Below are 19,091 nucleotides of genomic sequence, written 5' to 3' on the forward strand. Positions count from 1 at the left end.
AACAGTTTATTAAAACCAGCTGTAGGCTTTTAAGTTAAGAATGTTTTTTCTTCAGTATTGATAAGACCCATCATCTGCAAAGCCATTAGTGTGCAACTTCAACTAAAAAAAACAAACATTTTCACTTTACAAAATAATGTACTAAAGTTGCCATTATCAGATAGGTTTTTATTTTAATAACTCAGTAAAACTTTGAATATTTTCTTGACTTGGTTGTATGAAAGTCAATAAAAAATTAGGCTGTCCTCAACTAATTATCATACAGTGAAACCCCTGATGCGCAGCCCCATGTACAACAGTTAGCTTATAAATTAAACCAGCTGTATCAATCCTTCCCAAAGTAAGACTTGACAATAAATTCACAAAACCTCACTAAAACAACACCTGTCAACAACAACCAACTGTCTCGTTGCTTTGTAGCAGTTTTAATGTAATTCAACTTTGGACTTAATGTAGTCAAACCTGTGATAAAGACCAGTCTGTGAATAAAGACTTTTTTTCAACAACTGTTCATTGATTTAATCAAACAGATTCACCCCTTAAGCGAGACCACTTGTATATAACAACCATGTTTGGTCTCTCCTTTAGATAACCTTTGTTGACAGGTTTGACTGTATGAAGGTTTGACATATCTTTTAACTATAACACTTTTCAACTTTTTCATCTACAATTTAATGAAATTATTTATGATTACATTATACAATATAATAATTTATTTCAGCAGCAGCGGAATCGGTCGGAGACTCAGCCGGAATGTGGCGGTTGTACGACAAATAATGGATGTAAATGTGTCGGAGAGAAAGGATCAAGAGTAAGTCCCAATAAAACTTCTTATAGTACGATTTACTGGCATTTCTTATAGAAATGTTTGAATAGCTTTTTAACTGACTTTCTCATCATATTATATTCATAATATTATACTATCATTATTATTATAATCATAACCGGTAATTATATACTTATAAATGAAATATTGATGACGTAAAATACGTAGTTTCATTTTCCATATTTTCACTGTAAAAAATTAATTTTTCACTACAGTGAAACATATTTTCCATATTTTCACTGGTGTCTTGCCGTACTACTTTTCTTCTTAACTCAGCCAATAGACAATACTAAAGAAGCAGTTTTAAGGTCAAAAAGAAAAAGAAAAAGTACATGATAAACAGAAAATTCAAGGACTGGACTGCAAGAGGAAAAAATAGTAATTGTTATAAAACAGTTAAGAACCAGTGAACCCCAACCCACTATATGATATACATATATATATATGTGGGTTTTAACACAAAATGAAGAAAATCATTCTATTTCTTTGTAGGTTTTAACACAAAATGAAGAAAATCATTCTATTTCTTTTTGTTTCCAGGGTTTTCCAGGACTCCCAGGGCCGCAGGGTCCTCAGGGAAACACTGGGTTTGAGGGACCAGAAGGGCTGATTGGACCTAAAGGCATTAAAGGTGAACCAGGCTCAACAGGTATCCACGGTCCCAAAGGTGACAGAGTAAGTACTTCATTGTTTATACATAATTTTTACATCCTCGTAAATCACAATATTAAGCTGTGAGGGGCCTAGGGCACTGTGTGTTCTGTCCTTGTAGGATTGGGGAATTTTACATTGTCCTTTCCTCATAGGGGAATTTTCAAGCATTGTTTACAGCGCTAGCATACCCAATAAAGTGACAATATTTATGTTCCTTTATTATTACATATTTAATTTTGCTGCATTTAGCAGATGTAAGTTTTTTTTTTGAAGTTGGAATTTAAGATAATAACAAAAGGGCAAATTTCGGCAACAAACTTAGTAAAATAAGAGCTCTGGGTGTGACAGAAGTGCCTTCATAATGATAATCAGTTTGTATATTTTGGAAATGTTCATAGAATGTACCAATAGAATTGGTCTGCGATTGAAAGTGGTTATCAAAAAGTTTGATAAAATTATAAAAAATTAACAATTTTAAATAGCATCATATTGACAGGTCTAAGCGGGATAAAATTCAACTCAGAAAAACATAGAAAAACAAATTTAGACTTAAGTCAGTTTGTGAGGCAGTTATTATTAGAATGATTATCAATCACTGATAATTTTATACCTCAGAAAAATAAATGCATTAAAGTGCATGATGTTTTCCTATAACTGATAAGTAATGCTAGTATTCCTAGATTTTGAAAACATTTGAGTATACATATAGTTTACCTGTATTCATCATTTTGGCGAGGGTTTGTATTATACAAAAAAAAAATCTTTAACTTGGCACAGTTTTGACTCCGGATTCCAAGTATCATAGATTTGGATGATAAATATGTAGATATGAAATTGTGGAAGTCTATGGTGCCTGATGTTTATCACAACGATGTCAGACTGGTGATGCCGTGATGCCGTCTGCTTTATGTCAGAAATAAATTCTGACATTTTATAAGACCAATTGCTCAAAGAATTTTAAAATCTTTGTTTCAAATGGTGTAGAAAATTGAAGATTTTTTGAACAAATTAAAGGGGGATGCCGGGTGAAAGGTAGTGTTTGTCATTATCCAAACAGACCCCGACCTGAAGTTAATTTAGTCGAGACCACCAGAGTGTTACTTGAATGTTTGACATACATATGATAACTTCAGGAGCAAAAAAATTTCAATACAAATTATCTCTTATAACATGCAAAATTTCAAAAGTTTTAAATTAAAAAAATTGAAATTGTCCTTTGTACTGCATCTTTTAAGTATAAGCATGGAAGAATATTTTAAGAGGCATACCCCTTCATTCCTGCATAATTTACTGAAGAGCAATTCGTTGAAAGACAAAAAAAAACTGATGGCATCCAGTTTAAAATTGTTTGATTATGTTTTTGTTTTTTTTGTTTTTGTTTTGGGTTTTACGTCACATCGACACAGTATAGGTCATATCGCGACGTTCCAGCTTTACTGGTGGAGGAAGACCTCAGGTGCCCTTCCGTGCATTATTTCAGGCACGAACGGGCACCTGAGTAGAACCACCGACGTTCCGTAAGCTAGTTGATTATGTTTAAAGAATACATTAAAATCTTGAAACAAAGTGATCCCTCGGAAGCATTAATCACAACAAAATGACATGAAAATTGAAGACATAGATTGATTGTTGATAATGAATAAGTGCAACATCCTGCATCCAAAGTCGTGTTTTTAAGAATTTTAGGCAAAATTTTAATTGAAGATATACATTGATTATCAAGGAATTTCTTCGGAATAAAAATCCTGTTATTAATACAACATTGTAAGTTAAATTAAGATAGAAATAATATTGAAAATTAAAAAAAACAAAAAAAAAAACCCTTAACAATGATATTGCAAAAACTCTTAATGTTAAATAAATAATAAATTTAGTGTTTGAAATTATTTTTTATCCGATAGTATTGCAGTATTTCAAATGAATCGTAACATATTTACTTTGGTAAATCGGCAAACTATTAATGATTCTAGTAAATCATCTGTTTATAAAAATAATTCCAAACAATAAATTGGTTAGTGTGCCATTCTTGACCAGTTTTATTTTGTAAATGCTTACTAATAAATACCAGTCGATACTTAAAAATGCACTTTAAAGATTTGAAAGTTATTAAAATATACAATAGTGCTGTATTTTTTGGTTGGGAGGCAGGATATAGGATGTTGAGTAATTTTGGGTGTGGTTTTACAAGAATAAGTGATATCGACAGCTTGGTGTGAAAGGGTCGTAGCTCATTCTTTATCAAAAATGAGTTTCAACACTTTCGCACCAAGCCCTCAATGTATTGAACTGTTTTTAAAATAACAAACAGTATGTTTAACTTATGATACACACTTTTTTTATGTTTAACTGCCTACTGTTTGGTTTAAACATATTTATTTAGCTGGAACTTGTTTCGCAATCGCAATGGAGTTTAAATAAATATGTTTTAACCAAAACGCCTACTGTTAGGTTTCTGTCAGTTAATAACATAAACTGTTGAATCAATCAAAAACAACTGCAATATCAATTTACAACATTTATCCATGGCAACACATAAAAACAAGCTGTTTATAATTTATTATAAGAGTACATTTCTTGGCAACAAAGTTTGGAAAATTCAGTTTGCAAAATATTCTGTTAATTTAATGGAATCATTGCAAGTTTCATTTTAGATAATTATTTTGACGAATCATTTTCCCAGCCTGCTAGATCCCATTATATTATATTAAAATTATTACAGAAAGTGTTACTGAAATATTAAGAAAGATTTGCAAATTTTCATCTTTGTTAGCTGGTTAAATAAATTCTCAGAAGTTAAGATCACCATTGAGCCAAAATGATAAGGTTCAATAGATTTTTGTTGTATTTTAAATTAAAAAACATAGAAAATGTTCTTTTCTTTAGGATTACCTATTGTATTTTGTTCTATTTGGTTTAGCAAGTGACATATAGAGGATATTGATGGGTTTAAGTTCAATACTGATTTTTTTTAACTTTGATCTATTTTGATAATATTTGTGTATATATGTTGTGTATATGTTGTGTACATGTAAACTGATTGTAATAATGTTATGCTGAGGCCCACATGGAAGATCGGGAAACTGAATGTGTAAGCCTCGTTAAATAAAGTCGTTACTTACTTACTTACTATTATGCTCACCAGTCACAAAAGCGGCACAGGTGTGTGATAAAATGTAATTGTTAAAGAAAAAAGGATTAAAAAAATGACGATTTTTTTTGGGTTGGGGGGGAGGGGGAGGGGGGGGGAGATATCTTTCAATTTTGTATCTCAAACATGTGTGCAACATTGCAAATATTTTTGGTAGTTATTTATAACTTTGATGTATAAACAGGTGTGCATGTCTGTAAATGCAACTTCCTTCTTTATTACATTGTAACTGTACCAAATCTTGTGAACTCAGCATCCCTTCACTGAGTCTGGGATGGAACATGATTTTTACAAGTTCATTCACCTCTGTAACATAGGTTTGTAAATCATATGTTAAACTATGAGTTATGCCAGATTTACGATATGTGTAGATGGAATACCAGGAAGTCAATGTACATTTGAGACAATTATATGGCTCTAACAGACCATTTAGAATTCCCATGTTCTTCAAGCAATTTAGTAATAAATCAAAATCTAAGACAGCCAGTAACCAATTTTCAGAAGATAAGAAGAACTTTTAAAACAAATTTTTACAACTTGTCAACAACAAAAAGACTGCTCTGATGAATAAAATAGCTCACTCATGCCATGTTCATAAACTGGCCGTAAAAAGTGCACTAAACTGTACAAAATAGTGTTCCAAAGTGCCAAATTAAGTTCTGCTTGATTGAAAAGCTACAGTAAATGGATGCACTTGATTTCCATTTGCCATGTGCTAAGTTTGTTCAGTTTATATTTACTGGTATGTAAAACAGGTGCAGCCAAAAGCAAAGTCTTATGATCGGATAAAATGTACCTGTTATACAAACAGCTAGAGAATTTACAAAGTCAGATGAAAAAGCTGCCTACAAAGCAGTATTCAATATTATAATTACCCCTTAACCAAGCTAAATATCTTAAATGGACTTGCCTATCTTTCAATCCGGACAAAACCATTCATCGTTTTTTTTTGGGAAATTTTCAAAATATGCAGAAGCATGATCAGATGTCAGGAATGTGCCAGCTGATCTTGATCTGCAATGGTCACATGGGTAGATTAGGTCACTTGCAGCAGTCAATGGAACAGTTTTAGAATCAAGGGTTATGCATAAAAGGGAAGTAAACCTTTTTAAAATACAAGGGAGATTATCTGATTTTTTTTAGCTAATTCAAAGACTAGGTTAATGGGTAATAAAATATGGTTTTTCTTCTGATTATTAGGAGATTGACCCCATCCACCTTTTTTATGTGGTAATTTTGTAATAAAAGATAGGAAGCAATAGTTACATGTGGCTGAATGGTAAATTATTTAAAGATTAACCTGGCAAAAGTATTAAAGGGTTAACCTTTGTGTAGGAGTAAAGTAGAAAACCATGCATACACATGATGTTTCTTAATATTCAGCTATGTACAGGACACCACTCCCTTTGCTGAAACAACAAAATAACATGAAATAACTGCAATAGTACATACTGATGTTTTACTTGGGTATATATTAATTATACCATGTACTCAAGTCATAAAATTAGTTCCGAGTCAAACTAATTGTTATGAGCATGTCTGTTTGTGAACAATATTTGTGCATTATAATGAAGATATATACCATTGATAGTTTGCCAAATTAGATTATCCCATTGCTTAATCATCATATCAAAGCTAAGACATAAGACAGAAAGTGTCATCTTTTTTGCCATGCCCCTATATACTTAGCAGGTGGGGGGAGGGCATTGATTTGCCTTTGTTCATCCTGCTGATTGCTGGCCTGACCGTGTGTAAACTGACAAAAACAGTGAAATGTGACAACATCAGTGTCCTGTGGACACATTTCTAGTTTCCTTAACATTTATAATTTTATTATAAAGATTGCATATAATACATATGATACATGCATATTTAACCATTATTAAAAGTGGATGAACAAAGATAAGTCTCCTACAGGCATGAGAGAGTGGGAAAGCCATATTTTTTCATTAGTAAAATACATAGTTAAATCATCAACCAAAGCTGCTGAACAAAGAAAAGCCTCTTGAAGGCAAATTATATATGAAATAAGAGTTGTAAAGGTTTTTGATGTAATGCTCTTCACACAGAACCTGCTGTTTTGTTTGGTTTACTAATTGCTAAGCTGTGTAATATTGCAGCTAGATGGATGACTAGGAAATGTTTAATGTAATTGGCATTCATTAGAGAAGACAGGAAATGTGAAAGTTGTATGTTTTATGTAGAAATCTATCTCATCTTTCTGATGATCTCAACAGATTACCTTTCTCTGACTCAAATTTTGTTTGTATATAAGCCAGAAATTAAGATGATGATGTATGTATTTACATTAAAACAATTAATTAATTATCAAATTATTGATAGAAAAAATATCATCAGATCCACTATCAATTTGAGTTACTAATTAGATATTAGACTAGACAGATCTTCCGTGGTGGGGTGGTTTTAAATCACTTGACCCTCACTGCTGACTGTTTGACCTTTGACATGACCTTTAAGACATGACATTCATTTGATAAAGGTATGGGAGAGCTGATGATTCTGCTCTAATCAGGTGCACGATGGTATATGAAATAGTTCACAGAGGTGCACAAGATCCTTCCTACACCAGGAAAGTCATAAGTCATAGTAGGACCTTTACAGTGACAGTGCAAACCATATCAGAATAATAATTACCCCCCCCCCCCCCCCAAAAAAAAAAAAAAAAAAAAAAAATATTTGATTGAATGCTATTGGAAGCTTTGAATATACAAACTGTTGTTTCCAAACACATTCAGTATTGTCAATAGTTTGAAAATGATTGTCAATGTATTTTGATTTTGTTTTCCTTTTATTTCAGGGTAAAATGGGTATGCCAGGATTTCCAGGTATCAGCGGTATTCCAGTAAGTATTCGTTGTATTTAACATGTATTGTTACTCTACCCAAAAATTGCTTCATCGGCTAATATTGGTTGACTTGTATTTGACATGATCATCAGATTTAATTAGTAGGTTATATTTTTACAGAATATTAACTAAGCTTAGAGACTTAAACAGTATGAAAGCTTTATGTACTATGTTGGTCCCACTTTTTATTTGGCCATTAGACGACTTTCAGCTTGTCGAAAATTGTTCACTTTTTGCTTACATGCAGTATGAGGGGAGTTAGTGTTAAAAACAATAGTCAAGACAAAGAATAAGTCTTGAAGTTGATAAGTTCAAATTGAAGATGACAAGCAGAATTTTATATGACTCATATACACTCGGGTTCAAGCAAGTAAAAAAATTCACTGCCAGGAGAAAAAAAGATGATGACACTTATTTAACATGCAATATTTATGTGGTGCTGGACGCTATCTTGGCACTGTGCTCCAGATTTTCCCTCCATGTTTTTGTGTAATGTACTTTGCTTGTTTACACTGATTAGATCTTGTACATATCATTGTGTACCAGAATGTCAGAATGCACTAGTTCATATAGGAACAGATTGCCAAGATTTTGGGGTGGAGATTATTTCAGATAATAGCCTCTAAGCAAAGTGATAGTAGAGAATAAACTGTAGCTACTTGTACTGTGTGTGAATTCTTTGCTTATGTAAAACTCAAGAAAGAATGTGAGTGAATCATAGATGCCGTATATCCTAGCTTGATTTATAGGGCAATGTTTGTTGTACATTTATTTACAACATTCATGAATCTATGAAATTTGTTGGTGTACTTATGATGTTACTCATGAAAATTAGTTTTAGTTTTCAGAAAATGTCCATACTATATAATAGAAAGATTCCTTTGTCATAAAATATAGTAGGTTTTGGCTTTTATTTTATAAAAAAAAAATGTATAAACAAAATGTATTTGTATTGCCTTAAAGGGATGAAAAGAATACAAAGAACTTGCACAACTTTTAAACTAGCTTTCATGGCTTTTAAAAATTATTTTAATTATGGTGTTCAAACAATTGACAGAAAAGATAGTTATCAATATTTTTTATGGATTTCAATGATTCATTTTTAATCTACACGAATACTCAGTGCTTTGATATAGTTTAAATGATGGTAAAAAAATTAACAAAGGGATTAGGGTTATGGCTGTTTGGTTAACAGGCTGGACTAGTAATCAAAGGATCTCGCTAGCCGCGTTGGGTCAAACCATGTTAGTGGCAAGCCTTTGTTTCCTTTAGCCAGAAACTTAAACACATTGTTCAGTACTGGTTGGTTCCAGGGATAGATTTAAGAGTGTGTCTAAAAGCTTCTTACACAAGCTTTTAACATACTGATTAGTGTTGTTGGGATAATTTTTTGGATTTTCATTATTTTTAGCCTCTTTAATAGTCATTTTTGCCTATATCAAATTTAATTGAATTGCTTTATTGAAGATGTTTGGGATTTTATTTCAAATTCCAAATTTCATCCATTGCCTTAATAATTTCTTATAATTGTACATTCAATATTTTAAGGGGTATTTATATTTTGTGTGCTGTATTTCAGGGTTTGCAAGGTCCCCCAGGTCCAAGAGGTCCAGCAGGTCTTGATGGATGTAATGGAACACAGGTATTTATAAATTTAGTTAAGGATAATGATTTGCATGTATTTTTCTTTTTAACAGAAACTTAAGTTATTTTATCCACAGGACGAGTCAAGTGTTTAAATATTCTGAAAAAAGTTCTTTTTAATCTAAAGAAACTAGATATACATGCTAAGACTGTTTGCAGAAAAGTTTATTCTATTTCTTAATAAAGGAATTTATTACAGATATATAAATAAATATAATATTACAAGTATTACAGCTTTGAAAATTAAAGGATATAATTATGTTTGTTATGTTTGTGCAAAAGCAAAATGTGGATCATTTACTTACTTTTTGGTAATTTCCTTAATTCAGATTTTTTGAGAGGAAAATTTGAACATGGACTGATATGAGTATATTCTAGGAATTTTCCTCTCTGTTAATATTTTCATGGTACATTTATACAAGTACCATCCATTAAAAGTATCAATTTCATAAGCTTCTGCCAAGAACGAAATTCTGAATGATTAATAACTCTTCCAGACTCACCTGCCAGAACCTTCTTTTTATAAAGAATAGAAATTTTTATAAAAAAAATGCTTTGCAAATACTGAATCACAAAGTTTGATATTTTCCAAGATAAAAATTCATCAGAATTGCATTCAAAATAACTTACATTTTAACTAAATGGATTGTGACACATTAAAGAAAAGGTGAAACCTTTCTCCATTATAATAAACAATGGTAAAATATTTCTGTTCTTTCATTCTCCCATGGAGATAGATGTACTTTTAAGTAGGAATTCTGGCTAGGTATTCATGATAAAAAAATTATCTTCAGCAATGATAAAATATATTGCTATTTTCTCTTTTATTGAATGATATTTTAGGAAATATTGAAGTAAAGACTGATTAAAATGTCAGAGGTAAAGATTTGATGTGATAAGGCCAGGGTGGTGCCAAGTTTTTCCAGGTTTTAAATTTGAAGTTTGGATAAAAAGAATGATTTACCCATATTCATTAAAACTTCGATTAAATTTGATTTGATTGTAAAGTAGGGGATCTCCAAAATAATTGTTTTACTTGATTCATGATTTTATTCACATTGAGTTAATTAAGTTCACATTAAGTTAATTAAGTTTCATAATACATCATCGTTTTATGCAATACTGATAGTTAGAGTACTCTGATCATTGTTTATGTTTGGTAGATTAGTTCAAGAATCTTAAACAGAATAAATATACTGATGTAGACTAACAAAATAAAGTGTCTGTTAAGTTAATTCAGTTAGAAGTGCATTTCCTGGCCTATTTTTTTCTGCATTCCATTGTAAATGAATGCATTAAATGTGATTGGCAGTAATGCACTCCATGGGGAACACCTTTGCTAATGTGTATAAAGTTATCTAGAGGAAACCATTAATCTTTTTGCATTTCAAGGTAGAAATAATAGCCATCAGTTTAAAATGTTTATTATTAATGATTACCACTGCCAGAAAATCATTAAGCTCTTAAAACTTTCCAGATGGATCTTTGCCATAAATGATTCTTGAGCACAATATATATTCTTTTACTTAATATTTCTTCTTTTGCTTAATATTATTCTTCTAAATCTTTGAATTAAATTGATTTGCTCTGCTTTAAATTGAACAGTCCATTTGAAGTTAAAGTGAGGGGTGTCCATGGCCGGATAAAGGTTAAAGGCCAATGTACTAAAATCTTGTGACCTGAATTTAAACAAGCATTAAGAGAAAAATAAATCATTTGAAATATTTTGAATGTAATTTATTAGTTAATGTCTTTATTGTAAAATATCCTGTTTATAATTCATTTTGCAGATATATTTAGAGTTACCCTTAATGTTCTATTTTCATTTATGTATTTTATTTCAGATATTACATATAATGTTTTTACTAGTGCAATGTTGATAATTCAAAGTTTAATGTTTAAATAAGATGAAAAAAATCATACATACAAACAAACAAATAAACAAACAAATAATATGGTTTGCTAATAGAATAATAATATAATTTTGTCTTGTGAATTTGTTGAAATTATCTTTATTTCAAATCTAGGAAGAATATGTTTTAAGCAAAAATGATAAAATCTGTTGTACACAATCATAATTATAAAGTAATTCTAAAACCTTTTAAAGATTAACTTAAGTATTCATGTATAGAGACATGGCTTTCAATTGCCATCGAGTGTGCCAGATCTCGTAGAGGCCTTTTCCTATGAATTTTCTTACTTGATTTTGATAGGTCAATGTTTAAGGGAAAGCTTCATTAAAATTTTTATGTTTTATCATACTTAAAATCAGTTGAAATAGTGAATTGAAAAAGGAGACACACGTCAAATACCATGTTCAACTTTAACTTCTTTTCCTTACCAGTACATCTATATATCTGTATATCTATCAGTTTCAGTCACAAATGACCTTCATCAGGATCTGATCATTAAATACTTTTAAATATGATACAAATGAGTTCATAGTTAAAACTTACAAAAAAAACATGTCACTGTTGTTTTTTTCATTTTTTTTTTTCATAAAAGACCAAGAATTAAGGTGACAGTTTATACCATCCTTATTGAATATAAGGTTTTATAAACCTTTAAAGAAACATAAAGATATGTTATAGTAAAGGTGCAGTAATCAAATTAAACAACAGCTGGCTTTTTCTTTTATGTAAGTCTTTCCACAAAAGCATTACTAGGTCAAATCTATTTCTGCCAGGTTAATGGTGTTAATTACTCTCAGCAGGTGCCCCATGTCAGAGTAGTTAAAATTGATGTTTGCATAAGTGGCCTGGTGCTGATCATGTATATCAGATACCCCTGACTGGTTCACCATCTGATTTTTGTATAGACTGATACCATACTGGTCTACTTCACAGTCTAGATTTAGATAAGTTAAACCAGTCTGCAATTCATTATCTATAGACTGGTGCCATAATGACTTAAGTCTTTATACTGAAAGAGATTGATTAAGTCACTCTGCTATCATCTCTTCCTCAAGCCAAGAACCAGAATGGGCTATTGGTCTGTGAGATTACAAATATCTGAAGAATGTTTATACAAGTGTTATGGACTGGAAAAGAAACATATATCTGATATGTTTGTAAAAATGTCAGCAGTTCTGTGGGAGCCTAAGAACATCATTCAGTCATTTAGGAGATATATATATATCATTATAAAACAGATTTTTTAGGTACCAAGGGTCTAGATATTTCTATTTGTGTGATTGTAAAGTTATATTTGAGTTAATATGTGGAACAAATACAATATGCTATAAGCTAAACTGTATGAAGCTATATCTCTGCTGCTTCCACTTAACAAATTTTATGTTTTAGTTTTGAAAAAGAATAGGTCCAAAAATGTCTGAATCAGAGAAATATGATTGTTACAGTTTTAATCCTGATGGTCAAATCAGGTTTTTTTGAAATTTGAAGGGTCAAAGAATCATTTCAAGGGTCAAATGGACACCCTGAAATTTGTATATATCCTAATGACCAAATGGCACATGAAATCATTGCTAAATGGTATTTGTTTGGGAACATCTTAATCTGCTAACGTACAATGTTTATATGTTAAATAGGAGAGACATTCTATGTTATAACTCTTTCTAGAAACAACCATTTTGAGATTACACGAACAATATAATTTTACTGTTTTACAACTTCTAAAAATATATTTCATTAGATATATCTTTATATCCTTTAAGAAGAATAGAAATAATTATTGATATTAATTCTGAATTGTAAAGAACAGCATGGGCCAACAAATCCATAAATAATTTCAACCATTTGGGCCAACAAAACCATAAATGATTCCAACCATTTATGATACTTCTAATTCTATTTATAATTCTAAATGTTTTCTAAATGTGCAAAATACTAAAATTTTGCAGAGTTTATCTAGTTTTATCTCTAAACTTCCATTTCCTATACTTCAATTTCCTTGAAAATTGAGGGAAACTTATGCAAGTAAAAAAAATTCCTCACAATTTTTATAAAACAATTATAGCAATTTATTGTTAATATAAAATCCATGCAACTTGATGCAGGCGGAATAGAATGATTTCTCAGACAAATTAAATCATTCAGGGTTACAGTAATTAAGTTTTATATGCATGAAGGCAATAATGTAAGGTTTTCTCACATTGGTTTATTATAAGTACTGCTTTTTCACAGACTGTTTTTCATATTGAAATTGGAGATAAAGATCTTTTGAACAAAACAAAACTAAATAAAATACAATGTTCAATAAACAAGGAGAAAACATAGTTCTGAGGAGCAGTGTCTATAGAACAAAAAGAAAACATTATTGAATTAAAAAGAGAAAATAATGTTCAATGAACAAAGAAAAAATATATGAATTAAGAGAAAGCAGTGTTCAAAGAACAAAAATAATGTTTAAAGAATAAAATAATGAGGAAACAATTTTCAATGACCAAAGGGAAACAATGTTTAAAGAACAAACAAAAAATAATGTCCAAAGAGGATACAGAAAAAAAAATCAAATAACAAACAGAGAAAATGTTTATAGAAAACAGAGAAAATGTTAATAGAACACCACAATCATTGCATATATTCCAAACCAAAGTCAGGCCAATAGATTTATAAATTGTCTATAGATTTAGTATGTTTTTTTTTTTGGTTAGTGGGAGCTTGAATAAAAAAAATAACTTTTACTGTAATTGTTTTAATCTATAAAATGTTTCAACATCTGACCACATTTAGAATTTCATTTGCTTTTCATATTATAAAAAGTCAAAATTACCATGTTAAATATCTTGAATGGACTTGACCATTCTTTCAATCTGGATACAACCATAAATCATTTTAAGATAAAATTTCAAAATATATATCTACCACTGTAATCCTTAATCAGACCTGACTGCACAAATGTTGATCTTGGTCCGCACTGGTTGCATGGGTAAAGACTAGAGTATCTGTTGCCGCAAACAGGCTAACAGTTAAATTATACAGATTTTACATTTTATAATTCAGCAAAGAAAAATCTTTCAGTGGATTTGATGGAACCGCTGATTCAGCAAGAGCCTGGGAATCTTGTAGACTAAACATTCAGACATATTCATCAACAATTTCTAATCTCACATGCCAACCTGTTCATGTTCTTTACACTCAAAATCTGGGGGAGTTTCAGCAAAGATTAAAAGCTAAAAAGATAAAGAGCTGTGTGTGAAAATTCGTAGAAATTCTTATTTTACTCTATTATTTAGTATAAAGCTGTTTTTGTCAGATAAATATTTTCCATAGTCTTGTTACAATCAGTTCAGTGTAAAATTAGAAAATTTAGAAAGTTAAATTTCTTTTAAGTGTGTGAATTTTTTTTTTCAGTGTTAAATTTATTTTAACTATCTTCAGATTTTGTCTGTTTTAACAATATTAGTTTGTATAGTTTCTGTTTGTGGAAAGTTAAAACATTGCAAAAAATACTTTGGTGTTCCTTTATAAAAGAACTTGGGACAGTTTTGTAAGGAAAATGAAGGCACATAAACTAATGATAGCAAAAATTCAAAAATAAAAAATAAAGTTAAAATAATATCTTTAAAAACTCCTTTTGCTTATTTTATATTTCTTTAGGTTAAATAAACATTGTAATGCAATATTGTCAAAACAGTCAAGGTAACAACTGATGTATTTCATTTACCTGGAATATTTTCCAGAAAACACAAAAAGTAGTTCTTGCCAATTTATATTTTAGTCAGCAGGGATTACTAAAATGATTTTCATCACTAGGATTTGTAGAGAAAATCTCATTCCATAGATTTAGTGACAGACAAATACCATTAGTTTCTTATATAAACAACATTTTTGCAATGTAATCAGGAAAAAAAAGAGAGAGAGAGAAAATAGGTCTCAGATATTCATACACCTGAATAAACTACTTTTCTTTGAGGATAAACATTTTCAGAGAAATTTCTCAAAGAGATGGTAATTAATCAGTTTGCCTTTTTCTTCCACCATCTTTATTAATGTTGAATCATAGGAGTTCGGGTGGGGACTGTATGAATACTGTTTTCCTGGCAAGTCTTAGGAAAAGTAGTTCTGGTTTTTGCTGCAAAGACAGATATTTATGAAGGCACTGTAAGAAATAGGTGTGTAGGCTATTATGATGACTCATATACTGTTTACAAATTAATTTTCAACTCCAGAGAAAACAAATAAAATAGAAAAAAATGAAGAAAAAAAAACTGTAACCAAACTTTGTAATCAATTTAACATTCCTTAAGTAATCCAACCTAGACATAAAGCTATCTGATAAAAGAGTTTGAACAATGTTATAATGTTGATTTTTATTGATATACAAGTATTAGCAATATTTGTTTGAAACGTTTTGCTTATTTATGTTTAATTTATTAATCATGTATTCTAGTTGTGTTTGACTACTGCCCTGCACCCCCCACAAAAAAAATAAATGTAAAAATAATATTGATGAAATCCATTTCAACTGTATTGTTTCTTACATCATACATGTGACAAAAGATATGGGGGCCAAAACTGTTGTATCGTTAATGTTTAATACTAGCAATAGTATTCTGGTTTGACATTGATAAGTTTGTCATGATGATATATACACATACTGGACGTTACCCATTTAAATAAATTAAATTTTATTTTTTCTATATAATTATGTTTGTATAGTCTATAACTGCAATCTTGTTGTTTGTATAGGGAGAGCCTGGTGTGGCAGGTCGACCAGGTGAGCCGGGAACCGAGGGTATCCCAGGTTTTGATGGAGTTAAAGGTCAAAAGGGGGAACCAGGAACAGCTGTAGCAGGATTTAAAGGACAAAAAGGAGAGTCTGGACCTTCTGGAATCCCAGGTGCACCAGTAAGTTGGACAGTTTTTTTTTCCAACTTGTGTTTCTCTCATATTATTTACTGTTAATATTAATTGTTTTTTCTAGAAAAAAAAACATTGCTTTAACATTAGATAATCTTTATATTGAAAGAAAATTATTTACAGGTGTTTACTAGTGCTATTTTGAACATTTTGTATCTATAAGAAATAATAATTCTGTGCCATTTTAAAGAATCTTGCTAGTTTTATTTTATTCATTTTACAATATCCTTTTTCTCTATAACCTTTGACCCAGTAAAACATTTCTCTATAATTTGTGACCCAGTAAAACATTTTCTCTATAACCTTTGACCCAGTAAAACATTTTCTCTTTAACCTTTGACCTAGTAAAACAATTCTCTATAACCTTTGACCCAGTAAAACATTTCTCTATAATTTGTGACCCTGTAAAACATTTTCTCTATAACCTTTGACCCAGTAAAACATTTTCTCTTTAACCTTTGACCTAGTAAAACAATTCTCTATAACCTTTGACCCAGTAAAACATTTCTCTATAACCTTTGACCTAGTAAAACATTTTCTCTCTAACCTTTGACCTAGAAAAACATTTTCTCTTTGACCCAGTAAAACATTTCTCTATCACCTTTGACCCAGTTCTCGTCTGTTCCAGGAAGCAGACTCTAAAGTGGTTTAATAAAATTTCAAGCTTTCATCGCAATCACAATCAAGCTAAAATAAAACCATGCTTCAGTTTTGATTCATTACTTTTACACAATATACATGACTGTTTTATACAATATACATGACTGTTTTATACAATATACATGACTGTTTTACACAATATACATGACTGTTTTACACAATATACATGACTGTTTTACACAATATACATGACTGTTTTACACAATATACATGACTGTTTTATACAATATACATGACTGTTTTATACAATATACATGACTGTTTTACACAATATACATGACTGTTTTACACAATATACATGACTGTTTTATACAAAAATGCTGTTGGTATTCCAGGGTCTGAATGGTAATGATGGACTACCAGGACAGCCAGGTGACATCGGACCACGTGGATATACAGTAATTCATCTTTTTGTTTCATAGTTTTAATCTTAAATTGTTAAAGTGAAATGCTTTGAGACAAGGAACAAACTTTTAAAACACTAAATCTGATGGAAAATATATTAGTAGTTGAAATGTATAAAGATATTTACTATCTTGTTGGCACTTTGCGTGTTATGTGCAAAGTTTATCAGATTTGCTATATTTTCACAGTATCTTGACCCCGATGACTAAATTAAATGTAGTTAAAACTATTTGATGTTTCATGTTTATAGATGCAAATTTTAATTGCCATGGTAACAAGTATTATGATAAAGGAACAAGTAGCAAGTTTGATACATTGGTTCACCATTTAGATGTTTTTGTTTAAAATATGACTCAATTTGATGGTCATATATTACATGTTTGTAGGTTTTTTTTTTTAATGTAGAAATTTAATAATAAAACGTATCTGTCTACCAGGGTCCCCCAGGTCTTCCAGGTAACCCCGGTCAGAAAGGTAACATGGGTATCAATTACAAGCCAGAGAAGGGAGATAAAGGAGCCAGGGGGCCTAAGGGTATCCCTGGACCACCAGGAACAACGAAATTACCATTTACCGGAAACAATGAGACATTGCAAGGTACTTGAATTATTATGTCATATTCTCTTGCTATTTTGAAAATTAAGTGTTTTTTTTAAACTCTTTTAAACTTGTATTACTATATAACAAATACGTAATTAAGCAACGAAGTTTGCTCATAATCAAAAAAGGCATTTTAACAGTTGTAAGGTAACTGAAGGCCTTCCAGCAGTTACAACATAAAAGAAACATATCTGTAGATTTTGTTATACATGTACATGTATTAAGATTTTGTTGTACTCTCCCTCTAAAACAAAGAAATAAGTTACAAAAATAATATACATGTATAACATCTTACCCCATGAAATATTATAAGGTCATATTCTGAAAGAAATCTATAAAATTACTAAGTAATCCTTGATAGCTAATATCTGAAGACAAACAAGAAGGAAGATTTTTTTTTTTTTTTTTTTTATAAATCATAATGTCTGTTCAACATTTTTACATTGCTTTATTAGGTGCTAAAGGTGAGAGGGGTATGAAAGGGCAGAAAGGAGAGGCTGGTCCTTATGGACCCCGTGGTTTCCCAGGAGCAGACGGACAACCAGTAAGTTAAAATGATATAATATTATGATGGTTCTTATATTTTAAAATGTCACAGATAATGTTTTGTTCCATGTAATCAAATATTTAAAAATGTCAGAATCTTAAATGTCCAGTAGACATTTAAGCAATTTAATTTTTAAAATATATTTAGAGGCAACAGTTTAGAGTATGCAGAAGGGTCTGAATTTATTTACTTGACCTGGTCTGTTTTGGAAACTAAAGTAATTAGTAACATTAATTAATCAATCAGATAATTAATTAATTAATTAATTACTTAATTAATTAATGTAGTACTTAGCCAGAGAAGAGCCAAAGTGGACTGTTCCAAATTCATTTGTTGAATATACATGTATATTATGTGTATAACATGACTACAGCAAGTTTATTGCAATAACCCAGTATAAGGGTTAGGGTAATGTGTTATAGAGACTTTTAAAAGGTTACATGTATATGACTGTGTATAAAATGTTGTTTGATATATAACACATGTCTAGTTATTCTGGTTATATAACCTTAAATATGTTTAAAATTTGGCCATATAAAATCTAACACAAATAAAGCATCTGTACTAGTATATAGATGATTAATAAATATAGGAACTAATGACATGTTTGATTTTTACTTAAGGGTCGTATTGGAGAACCAGGTATGCATGGAGAAAAGGGTGTCCCAGGAATTGCTGGTCCGAGGGTAAGTCATCCTATAGTATTTATAAACTTTTTGTCACATGTAAGTTGTCAAGGTTGTAACCTGTAAGTTTTGTTGAGGTTGCCACATGATAGTTGTTGAGGTTGCCACGTGATAGTTGCCGAGGTTGCCATGTGTTAGTTGCCGAGTGTTTAAGGTTGCTGACTGCAAATCAGGTGTCCCTCACAGCTGAATGAATGTTCAAATCCCAACACAGGCACTTGAGTTTGCACATGT

At 30.6% G+C, this 19,091-nt stretch overlaps 1 protein-coding gene across 1 annotated transcript in view; it reads left to right on the forward strand.

Annotated features, from left to right (window-relative positions):
• Window positions 1-715: 715 nt before the first annotated feature.
• Window positions 716-19,091, forward strand: part of LOC132717260 (collagen alpha-2(IV) chain-like) — a gene marked incomplete at its 5' end in the record, with an annotated part of 44,609 nt that continues 26,233 nt past the window's right edge. The window contains 9 exons of the mRNA XM_060700694.1: window positions 716-811; window positions 1,367-1,501; window positions 7,447-7,491; window positions 9,074-9,136; window positions 15,789-15,947; window positions 16,955-17,017; window positions 17,462-17,621; window positions 18,080-18,168; window positions 18,795-18,857. Coding sequence (XP_060556677.1) covers window positions 716-811; window positions 1,367-1,501; window positions 7,447-7,491; window positions 9,074-9,136; window positions 15,789-15,947; window positions 16,955-17,017; window positions 17,462-17,621; window positions 18,080-18,168; window positions 18,795-18,857 — 873 coding nt within the window. The remainder of the gene's footprint in view (window positions 812-1,366; window positions 1,502-7,446; window positions 7,492-9,073; window positions 9,137-15,788; window positions 15,948-16,954; window positions 17,018-17,461; window positions 17,622-18,079; window positions 18,169-18,794; window positions 18,858-19,091) is intronic.

This window comes from Ruditapes philippinarum, unplaced genomic scaffold, assembly GCF_026571515.1.
Source record: "Ruditapes philippinarum isolate M1 unplaced genomic scaffold, ASM2657151v2 ctg949_1_1_1_1, whole genome shotgun sequence".
Classification (NCBI taxonomy): Eukaryota; Metazoa; Mollusca; class Bivalvia; order Venerida; family Veneridae; genus Ruditapes; species Ruditapes philippinarum.